Source organism: Acinonyx jubatus, chromosome D3, assembly GCF_027475565.1.
Source record: "Acinonyx jubatus isolate Ajub_Pintada_27869175 chromosome D3, VMU_Ajub_asm_v1.0, whole genome shotgun sequence".
Classification (NCBI taxonomy): domain Eukaryota; kingdom Metazoa; phylum Chordata; class Mammalia; order Carnivora; family Felidae; genus Acinonyx; species Acinonyx jubatus.
Genome location: NC_069392.1, coordinates 21632950 through 21651303, shown reverse-complemented (window position 1 = coordinate 21651303; position 18354 = coordinate 21632950). Strand labels below are relative to the sequence as shown.

Here is an 18354-nt window from a genome sequence, read left to right as displayed (position 1 = left end):
TCATGCCTCTCTCCAGACACTACACTGGTGTGTGTGACCTACCTCCATGCATGCCACTGAGAATTGTGGATGGGCCTCGTGAAAAGCCCAAGATCATTCATTCCGTCACTCACCCACTCCCTCCCTCCCTCTTGCCCTGCCCACACACCCGCCCTCCCTCCCTCATTCTCCTGATCTCACTGTCCCTCTGGGAGAGACTCTCCTTGCCCATCCCCATAGAACACACTGTGCTGGTCAGTAACCGCTGACCCAAGAATCTTCCCATCCCTGCCCGAACAACACAGCTCACAGCTTGGGAGCAGAACAAGTACATCCTCGTGTCCCCGGCCACTGGACCTGAACTTGGACCCTAAGAGCTGCTTACTAAGGTGTACTGCATAACGACGAGTTAAGTAGAGGTGTGGTTACCCACCTCTGCCCACCACACAGACAGATGCTCAGAAGTAGCCTAGTCATGCCTCTCATCAGTTCTTGCTTAGAGCACAGAGGGTCCCGTTCAGGCTGACCCGCAGCCAGCGTGTCCCCACACACCCCTCCCAGCGTACAACTGCAGCTGTTCTGACAGGTCGGTGGCTGACCAATCTGGTTGTTGGACATGTTGAACCTGGAAAGGTGACAGGAGATTGCATTGTAACTGAGAGACCAGGCTCTAAGCCAGACAGACCTGGATTCAGAAACGGCTCTGCCCCCTTGACAGCAGGGCCCTAAACTGGTGGCTTGGTGTCTCAGAACCTACGTTTTCTCATTTCTCACTGTCTGCTGACCACCATGAGGCTCAGCATTCACACTGATCAAGCGAGGGTCCAGACACTGACCCAGCACGTGTGGTCTCCTGACACTGGGTCATTTCTGCGCTGTAGTTGGGCTGGCTGTGGTGGGCAGAGGGAGAGCCCTCTCTGCCCCAAGCCTGGATGCTGGCCGCTAGCCCCCATGACCAGCAGGGACAGGGTTGCAGTGGACACTGCACCCCAGCCTCCAACCCATCCAGGCCCCACGCTGCTGGCTGTCCTGGCACTGCCACCAGCTCAGGGCATGCTCAGAGCAGTAACTCAGCCGTGGCCACCCCCACGCACCCTGCCTGCCGTGGGAAGAACTCTATTCTGTCACAGTATACTTTTTTTTTTAATTTTGTATCTTGGGTTACAGATTTCCTTTACAAAAAAAAAAAAGTTTTGTGCTGATTATTTCTGAAGAAAGGCATTTCAGAAACCCCTGGGAGTTACAGGTTCGGGGTTCTTTATTGTCCCGTGCCGTCTGTTAAAGCAGCAGCGGGGGCCAGGCGAGCTGCCCACCTACCCCACCCACTGCAGTGCCCCCCCTCGGGGTCCCCATAGCCCCGCCTCCCTTTGGACACAGCCAGGGCTGGCAGTGGGCTGGGCTCCAAGGCACCCCGGACTCCCAGGAAGGGCACCTGGGCAGCTTTGTGAGAGGTGAGAGGGGTTGGCACAGAGGAGAGTGGGCACCAGCCTGGCCCACTCACAGAGGCCCCAGCAGCCTGGCATGAAGAAGGTAGCTGTAAAGGCAGACAGACTAGCTGGATGGCCTGGGGCATGATTTCACCTCTCTGGTCCTCAGCTACCTGTCTGTCCCTGGGGGGTGGTATAGTCCCTCGCCTGACAAGGCCATGGAGATGCTACAGCCAGCGTCTGGACAGAAAGACATTTGATAAATGAGAGGGGCCCGGCTACTGCAGGGGAGTTGGGTGGGGCCTGTGGGAAGATGACATGGGGCAGAAACAGGGCAGGGGAGTATGGCCTGGGGGGTCTTCAGGCAGGCTTTGAAGATAGGGTGGCATTGGGCTGGGGCTGGGTAGGGGTGAGACCTCTGAGAAGGTAGGGGAGGTGTGAGGAGGTTTCAGGCTGTAAAGACACAGGCCCCGAGCATGAGCACTCAAGTGTCGCAGGGAACAGGGGGCAGCTGGGCATGGCTGGGCATGGGCAGAGAGCAAAGTGAGGCCGGCAGGAAAGTGTGGGTCAGTTTAGGCTGAGCCTGTGATGTAGGGAAAGGAGCCTGCCTTCATCCGGGGTCCCTGGTCTGCAACGAGAGCTGCTCCTCACAACAGCCCCCACCTCTCCACCAAGCACAGTCCACCCTGGCCTGTAAGGTGCAGCTTAGGGGTCTGGTGCCCCACATGCAGGCGGGTGCCTGCAGGCCTTCTCCTCCAAAGTGCAGGCCGGGCCTCGTCCATCGAGCTGGTCTCCCCTTGCATCCCCTCCCCCTGACTCAGGAGGGCCTGTGCCTGCCCTGGAAGGCTGGCCAGGAGCAGGAGCTGGCACCATCCAGTGCACTCTTTTGAGTGGCTCTATCTGCTCCTTCCTCCTGGGCCCAGGCCATGTAGGCCCCTTGGTGCTGTGCTGGTCAGTTAATAACCATGGCGACTCGTTTTCCTTCCACAGATGACTCTGGGGACGAAGACGACGAGACTGCCTCTCCAGCTGACAAGAGCGAGCTACACAGCACCATCAAGAGTCTCTCCTTGAAGTTGGACGACCTCAGCACGTGCAATGACCTCATCGCCAAGCACGGTGCCGCCCTCCAGCGCTCACTGAGTGAGCTGGACAGCCTCAAAATCCCATACGAGAGCAGTGAGAAGCTGAAGGCTGTGAATGAACGGGCCACCCTCTTCCGCATCACCTCAAATGCTATGATCAATGTAAGTGCCCACTGGCATCACTGCCTTGGCCCAGGGCTCCCCAGAAGGGAAGCGGCTCCCCGACACCAGCACCACAGTCCCTGAGTGGGCGGCCGGGGTGCTTGACAAACCCTGACTCCGTTTCTTGGTGGCTTCAGGTCATTTCCCAAAGCTGGCTCCCTCCTGTGTTCTTTGTGATTGTCTGGTGGAAACCAGAGCGGGGGTTGGAATCTCGAGGCTTGCAGGTGATTCGGGCCTAGCTGAGGAAGCCCAGGGCCCGAGTTGAGCAGGTGGCTCTGCCCACACATTAGGGACACAGCTGCCACATTGACCCACAACAACTGCTACTGCTCTTTCCCCTAGTTCACCACTCAGATGTAACAGGATCAGGACCCAGTAACCACAGGGGCATGTACGCGGGTAGAAGACGGGCATTGGGGGTTCCTTTAGCCAGAAGAGCTTAAAGATGAACCTGCCATCATGGGTCATACCAACCTGATAGTAGCCAAATGAGTAGCCACAGTCTGTAAATTAAGAGGCACAGCCTTGGGGGTCATTGCTTTCCATGGGTTTCTAGAAACCACATTGCTGTGACTGGGAGCTGGGAGGGTCTTTTCATAGTGGCAGAGAATATAATGCTTAACTGTGCTTCTGGGACCTTCTCCCTTCTGCCTGGTAAGTTTTTCCCTGAGATGTGTATGCTCTTCTAGGCCTCTCCCATGCAGACACAGGTCTCACTGCAATAGCCTCCTCCCAGGGACAGCCCCCAGGAGGAACACATCAGAACCAGGGTGGCATATTGGCAAAGGGACCAGAAAGGGGAGATGTGGAGAAATGGAGGCCACCTCAGAGGAGGCGGCCCATGTCCAGAGAAGGTGGTTCAGGCAGACCATCAGGCTGGCCACAGACAATGGACAGTACTGGTGCCCAGCAAGCGCCAGATGGGGGATCCAGCTTCCAAATCAAGGGGTTCATACCAGAGCAGGGTCAGGAGTTGGGACTAGGCTGTACATCCAGGGCAGGGTGGGAAGGTGGAGGCTGGAGCCCACTGCAGGCCAAGACCCCTGGGCAAAAGAGACCCCGGGGCATCAGAGACTTGCCCCGAGCCTGATTCACTGGGACAATGGGCAGTCCATTTGGGGCGAGTAGACCACATCCACCACCCACACCCACCCTGCCACTGGAGCCACCCCTGGTGCAGGAGGAAGCCTTAGGAATCTGTACCCTGGGGCCTGGGGCTGAGGACGTGCGCCCCTCTTCCCAGGCACAGCATCCACAGTGCTTGGCTCCCTGAGCTCAGCAAGTGCAGACCTTTGTCCACAGCGTTCAGGGGTATTTGGTGCTTGCCTGCTGAGAGGCTGCTGGGCCACAGCCGTGCTGCCGCCCTGCGGGTTAATCCCATCATTGGTCATACTGTCATCTTCCTGTGTTAACCCTCTCGGCCAGCTGGCCTTCTTAGAGCCCCCAGACTCTACGGGTCTGGGTCACTGCACTTCTTCCAGCGACAGGCACAGATATTAAGCATTTAATGAGACGATGGTACATTTGTATTTCCCGTCCATCCTAGAAGCCATCCTCACGTGAGGCTTCCCTGGCTCTGCCTCTCCGCCTCCTGAGAGTGAAGCCGCTTTGTCTTGAGTAAGCAGTTTTGGCTTTTCCCAGATAATGAACTTCTCAACTGACGTCTTTAATAGCAATCTTTTATCAGGCATCAGAGACTTGTCTGTATTTAGGAAGCCATAAAAACAGTTTGCCATATAAGTGCATAATGAATTGTTTGATGGGAAGCAAGCCCCTAGGGTTGATTACAGAAGACTGCAGTTCTGGCACCAGGAAAGTCGACCCAAGTGACCAAGAGCTGTACTCCCGGCTGGGCTCTGCCCACCTGCTAGCATGAAGCTGATGTGAGGACCTCTCCCATCTACCTCCATAGTGGGGGGTGCACACAGAAGTGTGGTGTTGGCCCCAACAGGCTGTGCTAATAGCCCAGGCTGGTACAGAGGCCCGTGTTTCTACTGGGGACCCTTCCTGATGCTTCCTGCCTCACCTGGCAGGAACCGAGTCAGCTCTGGGAGCGCAGTTTACACGGTTGTCAGACACCAAATGTCTAAATTCCCTTCCCACATAGAGAGGGATCAGCTGTGTCGCCTTCACTTTTCCCCAAAGTGGCCAGGAGTCTGGAGTTGTTCAGCCTTCAGGAGAAAAGTCAGAGGGACAATTAAATCTCTTTCAAATTTGGGAAAGGGTACTGATATCACAAGCCCAGCTCCTAGCAGGGTGGAGAGAGCGCTCCCTGGACAATTCCTAAGACCCCAGGAACTGTGGTTACTGACACAGCCCATTCCTGTGCCGTTGCTCCCAGGCGCAGTGAGACTCACCTCGAGTCAAGCATGGCCCTTTCTGTAAGTGTTTGAGGGAACAGGACACGCAGAGGAAGTTTCTGGATCAGGAAGGTTGAACAGTATCACAGTGTTCCACCTCTTTGTGCCTTTGCCTATGCTGTACCTTCTAGAAATTTCTCCACCCTTTAGATGCCTGGTAGATCCCTTTTCATCCTCCAGAACCCCACATGGATGTTACCATGGCCAGAAGACTTTCCAAGCTTCCTGTCAGGAAAGCCATTCCTCTGGCTTGAACCCCCTGGAACCTAGGGGCACTGCTGTGCCTCACTGAGCGCACTGTGCAGAGTTTCCCCTGTTACTCTACATCTCCCCCTCACCAGGCTTTGTGCCCCCAGATCTTTTTTTTTTTTTTAATGTTTATTTTTGAGAGAGAGAGAGACAGAATGTGAGTGGGGGAGGAGCAGAAAGAGAGGGAGACACAGGATCCGTAGCAGGCTGCAAGCTCTGAGCTGTCAGCCCAGACCCTGACGTGTGGCTCAAACCCACACATCAGGAGATCATGACCTGAGCCCAAGTCGGACACTTAACCAACTGAGCCACCCAGGCATCCCTGCGCCCCCAGATCCCAAGTCACCTGTGTCCCCAACAGTAGCCCAGTGGGAACACCTAATATGTGATGTTCCAACCACAGTGGGTGTCATGTCAGAAAAGAAATTCTAAGTAGCAGCATCTCATGTTTGCCTGCTGTTCACCATTTACAAAGCCATTCTTGTTCCATTTCCCCACTCGAACAAGGTCAGTCAGAAAGTAGGCCCTACACCCAGCCCTTGGCAGACAGAACCATGTGTCACTGCCCCATGCCACCGTTGTCACTCCACCTTGCAGAGAAATGACCCAGCCTGGTCACAGAGAAATAGGAACAGTGCTTTATGAAATTAATTCATAACTAACTGCGTTTTTCACAGGAGGGCTATACTTAGCCCCAGCCTCCCTCCCTCTACTTGTGGTTTGGTTGCTAGGACTCAGAGATTGGCCCGCAGCACAGCAGTGAACTCAGGGTAACCCCTTCCACTCTTCTTATCACCTAGTGAAGCCGTGACCACATGGCTCATGCAGTTAGGAAAGTCCTGCCTGTTGGGAATTGAACCCAGACCTGAGCAGCTTCCCACTGAGCCTTCCCAGGGCTTGGGCCAGGCAGGGACTCCGCCCTACCCCCAGAGCTCACAGTCCAGAGGACTCACATAGTGACACCCTGTCACATGTGGGTGCAACCTTCTCAAGGAGCTGCAGGGATAGCAGCTCACGTGCCCACTTTTGAAGGCCAAGTGTGTAGAAGGCCTGGCAAAGGGCTGGGGAGGTTCACGGTCAGCCGGAAGGTGAGCTCAAGCCCAGCTGACCACAGCCCACCAAGAGAGTGACCCTTGGGTGCTAATTATACATTCTGGGTGCCAGGGCACACCTGCAAATGTAGTGGCCACAGAGTGGGGCCTGTACATGTGAGGAAAGTCACTCACAGGCAGGGAAGGGAAGTGTGAATAGTGGCCACATCTGTCTGTGGGGCCACAGCATCTGACGGACTTTTGTGCTGCAGCATCTTGCCCATCCTCCTGCTGGGCTGGGCATCCTGTCAGAAGCCCTGGACCTTCCCCATCCAGCACAGTGCCCGGAGTCCTGGAGCCTCAGCGAATGACTGAGAGCAAGCAGGTAGTGAGAATGTAGGAGCCGTGGTGGCATGGCGTCTTCCTGGCAGAACTCCCTGGTGGGGGATTTTGTGAGTCTGATCAAAGGCAGCTCAGCAGCCCCCTGCATGGATGACTGTTTGGGTAACTGGATTAGCCTGCCATCAGAGGAGCCTCACAGCACTGTTAAATGACTTTGGTTCTTAGATGGAGGAGTCTTGAACCTCAGTGCACCTGTTGTACAGCATCCCTCTTGGGAACCAAGATGTGCCTGGTGTACTAGCATTGAGCTGGTCACACGGTTTAAGGTGGAAAATGATTGAATTAATACATATTAGTAGCTCATGCTTTGGGTGTTAGTTTCCATAAAGTGAAAAGAATAAACTCCAGTTTCATTCTCTTTTCCTGTAAATTTATCTTTGCTGTAAAGCAGAGTGTCCTGGCTTGTAGGGCGGGCCTCCAGGAAGGTGGCAGCCTGCCCCAGTTTCTTCCCAGTACTTTGCTCCTCACAGTGGCCACTGAGGTTGGTGTCATCATGGCTTCCTTGTCGTCAGCGTCATTTGTACTATTCAGGTGCCCCCTAAGGCCCAGAACAGTCATTTTGCCCAAGAGTGGCAGGCCTGGCTATTACATGAGCACTTGGAGTCACAGCCATTGGCCCCTGGGCAGTCCCCAGTGCTGGCTGTGGGGTCTGTGCACAAGGGCTGAAGTGCATCACCTGTCTCCAGGCCCAGCATACCTGGGCTTTCCTGGGTGACCTGGGCTTCCCATGGGTTGCCCTTGAGCCCTGCATTCCAGCCTCATGGCCCCTGCCCCCTGCAGAAGAGACCCTCCAGGGAGCCAGCCTGGAGTGATGCGAGTGCCAGTCTCCCCTCCCCCGGCCTGTGGAAGCAGGCTCTATCTGCAGGTCCCAGACAATGGAGCCTGGCTGGGGAAATGGTGTTTCTGTGACTTGCATGCGGCCCACTTCCCTGCCATTGAGCCCTGGGAACCTCCTCATGCCACCAGCTCACAGCTCCTCCTCTGGGCCGTGGCAGCCACAGTCCAATTAGAAGGCACTGAGGGCTGTGTGGCAGGTGCCGGTGTCAACTTCCTCCAGTGCTGAGCCCCCTCGGTGGGCTGGCAGCCTCTGTTCCCTACTGGCTGCTCCTCCGGGCCCTCGCAGTGTGGAAGCTGCCCCCAAGCAAGGCAGACTGCTCCTGACACAGCCCCCACCCTTGAGTTGTGAGAAGCTCCTCAGAGTTCGTGACTCTTGTTGGGGCCCAGGACTTGGCTCCTCCAACCACGTGACCACCCCATGGCCCTTAGGAGCTATGAGTTCAGGTCAGCCTGACTCGCACCCACTGAGCACTTTGCAACAGGGCGATGTACAGCTGCTGGTGGACACTGAGGCACAAGAGGCCCTCCGTGATCCCTCCGTGATTCAGTCAGGCCCTGGTCTAGGCCCTGGGCACACAGGAAACAAAGCCCAGCTTCATAGAACCTGTATCCTCTCGGGAAGATGTAACCATGCAGATGATAGGGCATGTCAGAGGCGAAAAGATCTTCAGAGGAAACAGAATGGGCGGGTGGGGTGGGGTGGGAGGTCCCGGGCACTGACTGGCTGGAGGGGAGGGGAGCAGAACCTGGAGGGAGGTGGGGAAAGAGCCAGTTCTGGGTTTTCAGGCAGGTCTGGAGCAATGGGAGGCCGGGGTGAGTGCTGGCCATCATGGAGGAGAGGCCTGGGGAGACAGAGCCACTCACAGGAGACTTTGTGCGCTCATGGAGAACACTGTGCTTTCCACTCTGAATGAGCCCACAGCCAAGGACTATGATCTGACTCACATTTTAGCAAGAGCCCCCTGCTGCTTGGAGAATGAGCTACAGGCAAGGCAGGGGCAGGTGCTTAGAGCCCCTTTAGCAGGCCCCTGTTGTCCCCTGTGGTGGGGTGGTGGCTTAGACTGGAGGGGGCAGCGAGGAGCTGGCGTGGCTAGCCCGGCTGCTTTGTGTGTTGACGGTAGGGCCAGCAGATCAGATGTGAAGGGAGAGATCAGGGCTCTCAGGGAACTGCAAGGTGTGGGCATGGGCCACTAGAGGAATGGGTGGCCCTTGCTGTCTGACCCCCACCTCCACCCTCACAATGCTAGACATGGACTCAGTGGTCAGTCCCATGGATTCAGGTAGGATGCAGGAGGGCCTTTCCCAGAAACAAGTTTTGTGCAACCAGCGAGTGAGCAGAGCCGGGCAGTGGGTGAGCCCCACGGGAGACCAAAGACCAAAAGTGCCCAATGGGGACAGGAAGTGGTACTGACCAACAGAAGATGGTTACCCATCAGGCCTACCTCAAAGGGCCTGACGAGACAGCACACTCTGGGGCTCTCAGTTTACCGAGGAAGGAAGAGGCTCACGAGGGACACCCTTTGCTGCCTGCCGGAGAGCTGGCTGAGCAGGATGACGGTGTGGATCCTGACGGCAGGGACGCAGGAGAGCCTGTGGAGGGAGGCACTCAGCACATCCAGACTGGGAGGGAGTGGGCCCCCAACTCCAGTTGAAGGGAGCTGTAAGAGCAAACTGCAGGGCAGGCAGGGACAGGTGGGGGCAGACGGGGACAGGTGGGCAAGTAGGGCCAGGTGGGAGATGTATGCAGATATAGATGCAGCAACTCAGAGCACTCAGATTTGGGGCACCACAGAAATAAAGTCCCAGATCGGAACTATTTGTGCTGGAAATGCTCTGAGGCTTCTCTCAGCCTTGTTTGGAGACCACAGAGGGGTCCTTGCGCCCACCCAAACAGAGCAGTGGTGAGGGGAGCTGCCTTCCCTTGTCCTTCTGGGGCCCGTGGGCAGGTTCCTGTCCAGCTGACCACTATTCTGCTCCTGACAGCTTGCTCATTTGAGGCCTGGGGAGATGAATATAAATAGATTCCATAACTGTTTAAAATCGGTTGGCAAACTGACGGCCAGATGGTGCTGGTTCCTGTGTGCAAGGGGTAAACTATTTTGAATGTGGAAAGGACTATTTTAAAGTTTGAATTGAAGTGAAAAGCTACCTCCCCAATGCCATGAGTGAGCCACATCAAGGAGAAGCCATAACCGTCCCCTCGGTGTCTGGGAAGGGCTCGGCCCTGTGTGAGTCGCACGGTCTATTCTGAGTGCTGCATGAGGAGCGGGAACAGGCAGGTGGCTGGCCCAGCCCCCGCTGAGAGGCTTGGTTTCCAGGGGCCAGGACAGTGCTGAACACCCAGCATGGCATTTTGGCTGGTCCTGACCCAGGGGGACTCTACTCCCAAGCCCCAGGTTAGCCCAGCACTACTGTCCTAGCTCCAGAGGTCCCCACTCTTGGTCTTGGAGGCCTGAGATGGCTGTGTGTCTCCTGCTATAGTAGCCTCTGAGCCTTGCAGGCCTAGCGTGAACCTCAACATTTCCCCTACCTGCCTTTAGGATGTGTGTACTGAGGACAGCCTACTACTTCTTGGTGGGAGGCCGGGGTGGTGGGGGGATGTTGTTGACCTCAGTGTGTCCCCAGGTGTGAGCTTCTGGACATGCAGAGTGGCTCAGAGAGACTGTGAGTCTGCACGACTTCCTCCTGTTTGCTACTTTTATGATGACAGGCCAGTTAGAGGCAAGACTACAGTCATGCTGGCCATGTGAGGACCAGTATGGTGGGGTAGATGGTGGGTGGGCGGCCTCAGCCCCAGCAGCATGGGGGGCAGATACCTGGGAGCCCCAAAGCCTGAGGGTGCCTGCAGGCCAGACATGGCAGTCAGACATCTGGCGGGTCCTGGCTGGCTGCAGGTGGAAATGCGGCCCTTTCTCCTGTCCTCCCTGCATCCATGGTTACCAGAATTTGCTGTGCGCTGGTGGCTAGATACAGAGCCAGTCACCAAGCTGGCCCCTGTCAACCCAAGGAACCCACTCAGCCTAGAACTTCTGGGCATTTGCCCCATCTCCCCACCTCCTCCATGAGCCCAAGGGCCACCTGCCCCAGCATCCAGCAGTCCCCTGGCTCCTTCATCAAGCCCATATCTAGGAGGGCAGTGACTGCACAGGGGCCAGGCTTAAGCAGGGTCTCAGCTCTGCAGACCCTTCTGAGAGCTTGAGGGGCTGCCTGGGGCCACAGGCAGGACAGGCACAGGGCCCAGGCTGGCTGACCCCACGCCCTGCTCACCCGCCCATATTTGGGGAGCAGTGAGATCGTTGTCAGGATTAGGATTAGGGACGACAAAAGCGATTAGAGTTTGTCCTCCTTCCTCCTGGCCACAGTTGGACAAAGGTTTCTAGCTCAGAGACACGGCGTCCATCCCCCCGGATCCCTGTCAGGAGGACCGGTAGCAGCTCCCCTTGGAGCTCACACGGCTCAGGTGGGCAGGCCTCACAGCCCCCTTCACCAAGGCGAGGCTTCTGAGAAGGCAGAGCCCCTCGTGGGAAGGAATGGTCTACCGGCCCCCCAGCCTGTTGCTGAGCAGAGCTAGCCCCAGTTTGGGAGGCTGCCTTTTCTGTCCTGGGCTTTTTGGTCCTCACTCTGCTTTGGGGCAGCTCAGCAGGCTCCCCACCCTCCACACAGAGGTAGAACTGCATTGCCTGCAGGACCCCGCACCTCTTCATCTCGGGCACCCTCTCAACAGCCCTGAGGGTAGGAGGAAGGGGCAGGGCTTGGAGACTGGAACCTTGTTTCCACCCAGAGGGCAATTACCCAATGGGCCATGAAATCAGGGACTCTGTAGGAGTCTTGGGGTTCAGCCCTCTATTTTTCCCATGAGGACACCACGGCCCAAGAGGCCAGCCTCCTTATTCTGTCCATTCTTCGTCCCTTGCTTCATTTAAGAGCATGTACGGTGTGGGAGGGGGCTTCGTGGTGGCCTAGGGCACCTCTCTTAAGGCTGGGCCCGAGCTCTCTGAGAATTGTGGCAGAGAGGAAATGTGACCATGTTCAGGGTGTGGGTAAGCCAGGCCCCTCCCTGGGCCCTGGAAGCTGCCCCCAGCCAGCCCCCCAGCAGGCCCCAGGCCTAATCCAGCTTAGTGAATGCACAGTGCACAGACCAGCTCAGCATTCCAGGGCAGCTGGGCCAGGCCAGCACCTGCCTCCCTCTACGGCGTGGCTGGGATGGGGCCTGGAGAAGGTGGGCAGTGGCAGAGGAAACCTTGGGAATTGAGGATGGACACCAGGTAGGCACATCAGGGTGGAAGGGGTGGATGAACTCCCCACAGCCCGTACAGTGACCGGGGCATTTCATTTATTGCAGATGAGCTAGGAGTCTGATGGGCCGCATGTGAGTGGGGAAGGATGGGGCTCCGGGGGGTGAGTCTGGAGAGGATAGGAGGCCAGGTCTATAAGAGGCTGTCAGCTATTGCACAAAATACACCAAACATTCCATTTTCTCTTGGAAGAAAAGATGGTAGCTTCTAAAGCATTTCGAGTTCGTGAACATCAGAACATCAGGGGTGGGAGATAGGGAGTCTAATTCATCTCTGCACTATGATCATCTCTCCCTCTTTGCTTTTGTAGCCAGAAAGCCCAAGGGCCACATAGAGTCCTCCGACGTGGATTTGTGGGAGGTAGTTACCATGACCTCTGGCTACTGTTTTATACTGTGGTTTGTGGCTCTTTTACCAGTCTTGTTTTAAATGCCATCAGTTACATGATATCAAAGTGCCCATCAGTGTCAAAGCCCAGTGACAGAGAGATGGCAACAGGAACTATAGAGGGCTACCGGGGAGTGACGGTGGCAGGTATGAAGGAGTGGTGCTGGTGGAGGGCAAGGGTGGAGGTAAGGGGCGTGGTGCCGCTGCCAGGCCAATCTGGGGAAGGGGGACAGGCAACATGCCACGGGGCAGAGCACCCACAGACCGAGAAGAACCCAGAAAACCTTGAGGCACCCATTGTGTGTCTTGCCCATAAAAAGGCCGTGTGTGTGGCACAGCCTAGGCCTCTGTACCCTCACCCCAAGACATGCAGGCCTGGCTCTATGGGGGAAGCATGGCTCTGGGGCCCATCCTGCCTGTCCCTGGGGCAGCCCCTTCTCCCTGGGCCTCAGTCTCGGGACAGGGGACCCGGCAAGGGGCTTTCCTGGAGCGGTGTGCCCCATGCCTATGCCCACCCAGGGAAACAAGGGTGCTCCTCCTCCAGCAGCACTGGGCCTCCTTCTGACATGCACGGTGCACCCGGCTCAGCAGGGCCTAGCAAGCTGCCAGGGCCAGCGGCAGAGTCGGCCGGCACCCCTGCAGTGTTAGGACTCCTTACTTGATCAGCAAACAGGTGGCAGGAACTGAGACTAGCTTGGCTGGACACCGTGGCTGAGCTTAGGGCTGTGGGGAGACAAGGAGGATGTGGGACAGGAGTCTCAAGGGAGTAACGGCTCAGGGTGGACTGAACTCTGGGGTGAGGACCTGGGTTCTGGGTCTCGGTCTGCTACCTCTTGCTGTGGGACCTCGGAGCCTCGGTTTCACCATCTTTGGAATGGGGGGGGGGGTCCCTACCCACCCATTTCATAGGACTCCAGGGGATACCCCATCCCCCACCCTCTACCACTACTTCTTATACTCACTGGTGCAGACCCAGCAAAGCGGTGCCTTCTACTTTGGCCTTTGGAATGGGTAGCCATGTGGCCTGAGGCCTGCAGTGGTGAGGGAGGAGCAGGGACCCAGGACAAGGACTGAAGCCTTGTGGGACCCTGGGTGGTGAAAGCTTGGCTCCAAGTCACAGGCCAGTCAGGCGTGGCCTCATCCCCAAATTGCATGACAGACCATGAATGCAGCTCCACACCAGTGGGAGAACCTCATAGATCCTTAATTTGCAAACTCAAAATAGCCCCGGATCTGCGGCTGCCCTGGGTGCAGCCTCTCCTGTCTCCAGAGCCTGTTAAATTTGTAAGGATTTAACTCCCGCCCCACCCTGTGCCAGGTCACCTGCCAGTATAAATCCCTGCCCCTTCTGGAGAAGCCGGCTACAGGGGCTTAGGTATGGCCAGGCAGGAACATTCTGGGGAGGGTGGGGAAGCCCCTGAATCTGAGGTGGACTGAATACACCTCCTCCCCAGAGCCTTGCAGGGCAGCTGCTGGAAACTGAGCCTCAGTTTCCTCATTTGTTAATTGGGGATGATCCCACTCATCCTACCTCAAGGATTTTCCTGGGCAAAGCTGGACAGGGAACCTGAGAGCACAGGATCTATCCGATATTACTGTTCTGCATCACAGGACACAGGCTCAGAGGGGCAGAGTGGCTTGTGCAGGAACCCAGGCCTTCCCACTCCTGATAACAAGCCTTTTTCATTATACTTTGCTGGTTCCCTTGGGCCCCCGTCACATCTTTAGAATGGTGTGTGGGGATGAGGGGGTATGGGGAGGAAGCCTGGCCCAGCCCACTCCACATGGGTGCTGGGAGGGGAGATGAGAGAGACAGGAAGGCACAAGGGGGTGGGCTTAAGGAGTGAGATGCCTGCTGGGGCCTGCTGGGCGGCCAGCCCTCTGGGTCCCAGGCTGGGACCCTTCCCCACAGGAGCTTGCCCCCTCTGGTGAGGCGCTGTCCCTCCCCATTCTCCTGAGAGGCCCCGACACCCATCCCTAGGAGGGTGTTCCCTCACCCAGCAAATGTGCGGAGCCGCTGCTGAGTTTGGGGGCTCTGCGGGACCAAGAGAAACCAGCACAGTCACTAGAGAAGCTAATTTGCAGACGTGAGATTGGGGGGTGGGAGTAGGAGTGTCTGGGGGAACCTGACTGAGCTGGCACAGGAGCCTTTCCTGGGGGAGACGTGAGAGAGGTCTGAGCAGCAGTTGGGTAGCTGGTAGGCAGGTGCTGATGCCTGTGGTGTCCCCGAGGGAGTGTCTGTGGCGTGCTACTTGGCCAGTTACTGCACAGGACCTCCATGGTTCCTCCCGACTGCCCTCAAGATAGTGCCACGTTGTCCCTGTGTCACAGACGAGGGGCTGTGTACCTCTGTCCCTCCGGAAAAGCGTGACTCTAACCCTCAGGGTCAGACAGCATGTAATGTGTGTGGAGCCCTGTGGCTGGTGCAACAGGAGTGGGAAGGGAGAGCTGGGGAGTGGTGGCCAGAGACCAGTGACGCAGGTCGGGCTGAGGATATATGTCCCTTCCTACTGCATTGAAGGAGTCCAGAAGGGACAAATCCAGAGGCTGCTGGCTCGGACCTCAATGCCCTCCAGGGACAGCTGAGCCCAGCGCCCTCCTCTCTGCTGGGATGACAGGGGCAGAATGCCCAACCCCTGCTTCATAAGAGTGTGGTAGAACCACTATGAACCTTGGAAGCTGAAAAGAATCTGGATGTGAATGTAGGCCACAAGTTTGAAGGGGGAACCTCACTTAAAGGCAGAGTTATGTGGTACAGACTTGGAGGCAACCTTGGGGAAAGGTCCAGTCTCAGCTCCTCTGCCAGACAAGTCTTCACCTCTCTAAACCAGGAAGTACAGCAGAATGTGGCTTTCCTTCCTTCTGTGCCAAAGGCGGGGACTGGCCTGAGCACCACAGGTCTTGGGCTCTAGTGGGGACAGAGGTTGTGACAGACCTCAGGTCCAGCACACAGTGAGGATGTGGCAGCTGAACTTGGGCCCCAACCATATGGAAACCCAGCCTCCCCAGCTGCTGCTGGTGCAGCAGCATCCGCCAGTCACACCCGGCTTTGGTGTTCTCAGATGGCATCCTGACTGTGGGGCGCCGGCCAGGGCAGATGCCAGTCCCCGGGCTGGCTCTGAGAAAGCCAGGGTCCCCATGTCCCCATGGCAGCTAAAAGGGGCAGCAAAGGTGTTTCTGAGCACCCCAACTAAGGGAGGGGGAGGGGTGAGAGCACCCCAGGGCCTTCCTCGCTGACCCGCAGCTGGCAGGTAGGGTGTGGGGGCAGACAGGCCCGCTGCCCCAGGCCCTGTGCTCACCGCCACTCCTCCCTCCCAAGGCCTGCAAGGACTTCTTGGAACTAGCAGAGACACACAGCCGGAAATGGCAGCGTGCATTACAGTATGAGCAAGAACAGCGCATCCACCTGGAAGAGACCATTGAGCAGCTAGCCAAGCAGCACAATAGTCTCGAACGGGCCTTCCGCAGTGCCCCCGGCCGTGCCACCAACCCCACCAAGAGCTTCAGCGAAGGTGAGTGGGTGAGGGCCGCCCAGCCTGGCTAGGTCCCTTGCTCCGGGGCTGCAAAGCCTCTGTCCATCCAACTGGTGCTTCGCCTACTCCTGTCTCTGCCAGCCGGCTCTGCTTACACAGGCCACTAATACACATAGCCCTTGACATGCCCGCATTTGGATGTGCCTATGTGACTTTGTATGTCCCACAGCCACCCTCAAAGGGCAATTATCTCCCTGTGTTTAAGTTCTAGTTCTCATAAGAAGAGTCCAGTGAGCCCAACTGGCCCTCTGTGGCAGGGCTGCCCTGGGGTTGGCCTGGGGGTGACAGGTACCCCAGGAAGGGGGTCCTTCAAAGGGAAGCTCGGCCCTAGACAGACTGACTGGCATGTTGAGAGATCAGGGGAGGCTTCCAGAAGTAGGGAGTCCTCTGAGCCAGAGCACCGAGAGGGAAACTCATTCCAGGAAGGGGAGGGAGGGCAGCCACAGCCAGGTTAATGGGGACCAGGTGACTAGAGTGGGGAGGGGGCGAGGGGCAGGGGCAAGGAGCAGGGTCCAAAGTGGAAGTTACCCTTTGGGCTCTGGACTTCCTCAGGCAGTTGAGTTTTCAGAGTTGCAGACTGAGGCGGTGGTTTTACATGTGTCTCTAGGAAGCCTCTTAACTCCCAAAGGAGAGGACAGTGAGGAAGATGAAGATACCGAGTACTTCGATGCCATGGAAGACTCTACATCTTTCATCACGGTGATCACCGAGGCCAAGGAGGACAGGTGGGTTCTCCAGGCAGGGCTGGCTGTCCCTGGAAGGAGCCTCTCCCAGGGTTAGCCTTCCCTGCCTTGTTCTTCCTACCCTCTGTACTCGGGGCTTTCTTTCAAGCCTTGCTCCAAATTATATTTTGGTTAGATTTGTTCTGTTCTTCCTTTGATCCAGAATGCCCAAATAGAGTTTGAATCAGGGTTTAATTTTAAGTGGAGCCGGAGAACAAGGCAGTGGCTGGATCTAGTTCCAGCCGGAGGAGGTGGGGGTTGAGGCTGTGACCCAAGGGCCGGGGCCTAGAAGGCAGTGGCTGCTCATTCTTGCCTCCGGAGCTACACACAGTCCCAGCCACTCCCTCCAGTACATCAGCATTCCAGAACAGACCAGAGATGCAGGAAGTCCCATTTATTTTCTATTTCCAAGCCTTGGTTTCATTTTTTCATAAAAACCTGCTCATTCAGGATGTTTCTGAATACCCAGTAGAGCACAGTAGTAACTGGGACGCTGTTGTCAGACTCTGGGGTCCTCAGGAAGTGCCCATGGGTCAGATCGTGCTAGTGCCAGACAAGCAGAGATGTGGGTGGGCAGGCCGAGTCAAAGGGCAGCACCCTGGGGCTTGAACGTAGATTTTGCTCTAATTAGGAGTTCCCTCATTAGGATCTTTTATTCTCATTACATTGCTTCAGGCCCTAACAATAGAAGGCTCGTGAGTCTGGCAGCATTGGGGGCCAGAGAGGAGGCCACTGAGCCCCACCGGTGTCTGCCCCCAACCCCCATGGCCTGGGGAGGAGCTGCCGCTCCAAGTCCTGGAACGGTGACTTAACTGACCACAGCCTGTGCTGCTCACTGCCACCTTCCCCCATGGGGCACATCAGAGTCACGGAGTCTCCCGGGCTCACTCACAGGCTGCCCTCAGGCAGGGTACTCAGCTCCTTGTGGATGAGGAAGTGCAGGCTTTCTAGCAGCCTTACTCCCCGAATCTGTTCTGCTGCCTGCCACATCCCACGCTGCCTTCCATGGATGGACTCCCTGAAGCCCAGTCCAGGGGTCACGGAGGCTGGTAAAAACCCCTGGCTGCTCCTTTTTTTGCATCTGTGGACCAACATGTGTCACCACCTCCCTGTCCTGGTTTCTTCCAGGAGAAGAGCTGTTCAGATCTCTCTAACCCCTTCCGGAGTTTCTGGTCCTATCAACATTGTATTTCCAACTCAGTCACGTTCCATTTTCCAGTAGTATTTTAAAATTTGCTCTCAAAATTAGCTTGGCTTAGCCTTTCTGAATTTCCTTTCACTTTATAACCTAGCATGTCACCCTCTTGGATCCCTCCAGGTCCCCACCCACCCCTCCCATACCTGCAGTCCCCAGGGGCCTCGGCTCAGCCTCCTCCTTCCTGCCCCCATCCCAGCCACCTGCCACACCTCAGCCAACAGCCCCAGGCCCCTCTGCTGCCACTCGACCAGCAAGCAGGTGACCCCTGTACTCAACACTCTTCATTGGCTCCCGAGGTTCCCAACATGGCCCCGAGGCCCAAACCAGCCCCTTCCCTGGTGGTGCAGCTACTCTGGACATCAGGCAGAGGACTCTGGGCATCAGGCAGGTCCTCTGCCAAGGTGGCCCCTGGTCCCCTTCCTCTTCCCCCAGCGACCAATAAATCCTTCCCATTCCCTGAGGCCCTGACTGCCAAGTACCTGTCCCCTGCCCCAGTTGGCCCAGGTCACCCCTCCTTGGGGCTCCCTCAGAGCCTGGGCCCCTTGGCCATAGCGCCCCCTGCTGCTCTGGCCAACCATCCCTCCACAAGCACTCAGACACAGGGATGCATCTGATCCATGTCCTGCCCTTCTGGAATCCCAGTCTAGTGCAGGAATCAGACCAGGAGAGAGTGAGGACACAGTGGGG

General features: G+C 56.9%; 1 protein-coding gene across 8 annotated transcripts in view; it reads left to right on the top strand.

The window, feature by feature from the left end:
• The window catches only part of OSBP2 (oxysterol binding protein 2), a 191020-nt gene that overhangs the window by 156147 nt on the left and 16519 nt on the right, over positions 1-18354 (top strand). For all 8 annotated transcript variants that reach the window (XM_053206344.1, XM_053206343.1, XM_053206347.1 and 5 more), the window contains 3 exons: positions 2397-2653; positions 15534-15726; positions 16355-16472. In XM_053206344.1, coding sequence (XP_053062319.1) covers positions 2397-2653; positions 15534-15726; positions 16355-16472 — 568 coding nt within the window. The remainder of the gene's footprint in view (positions 1-2396; positions 2654-15533; positions 15727-16354; positions 16473-18354) is intronic.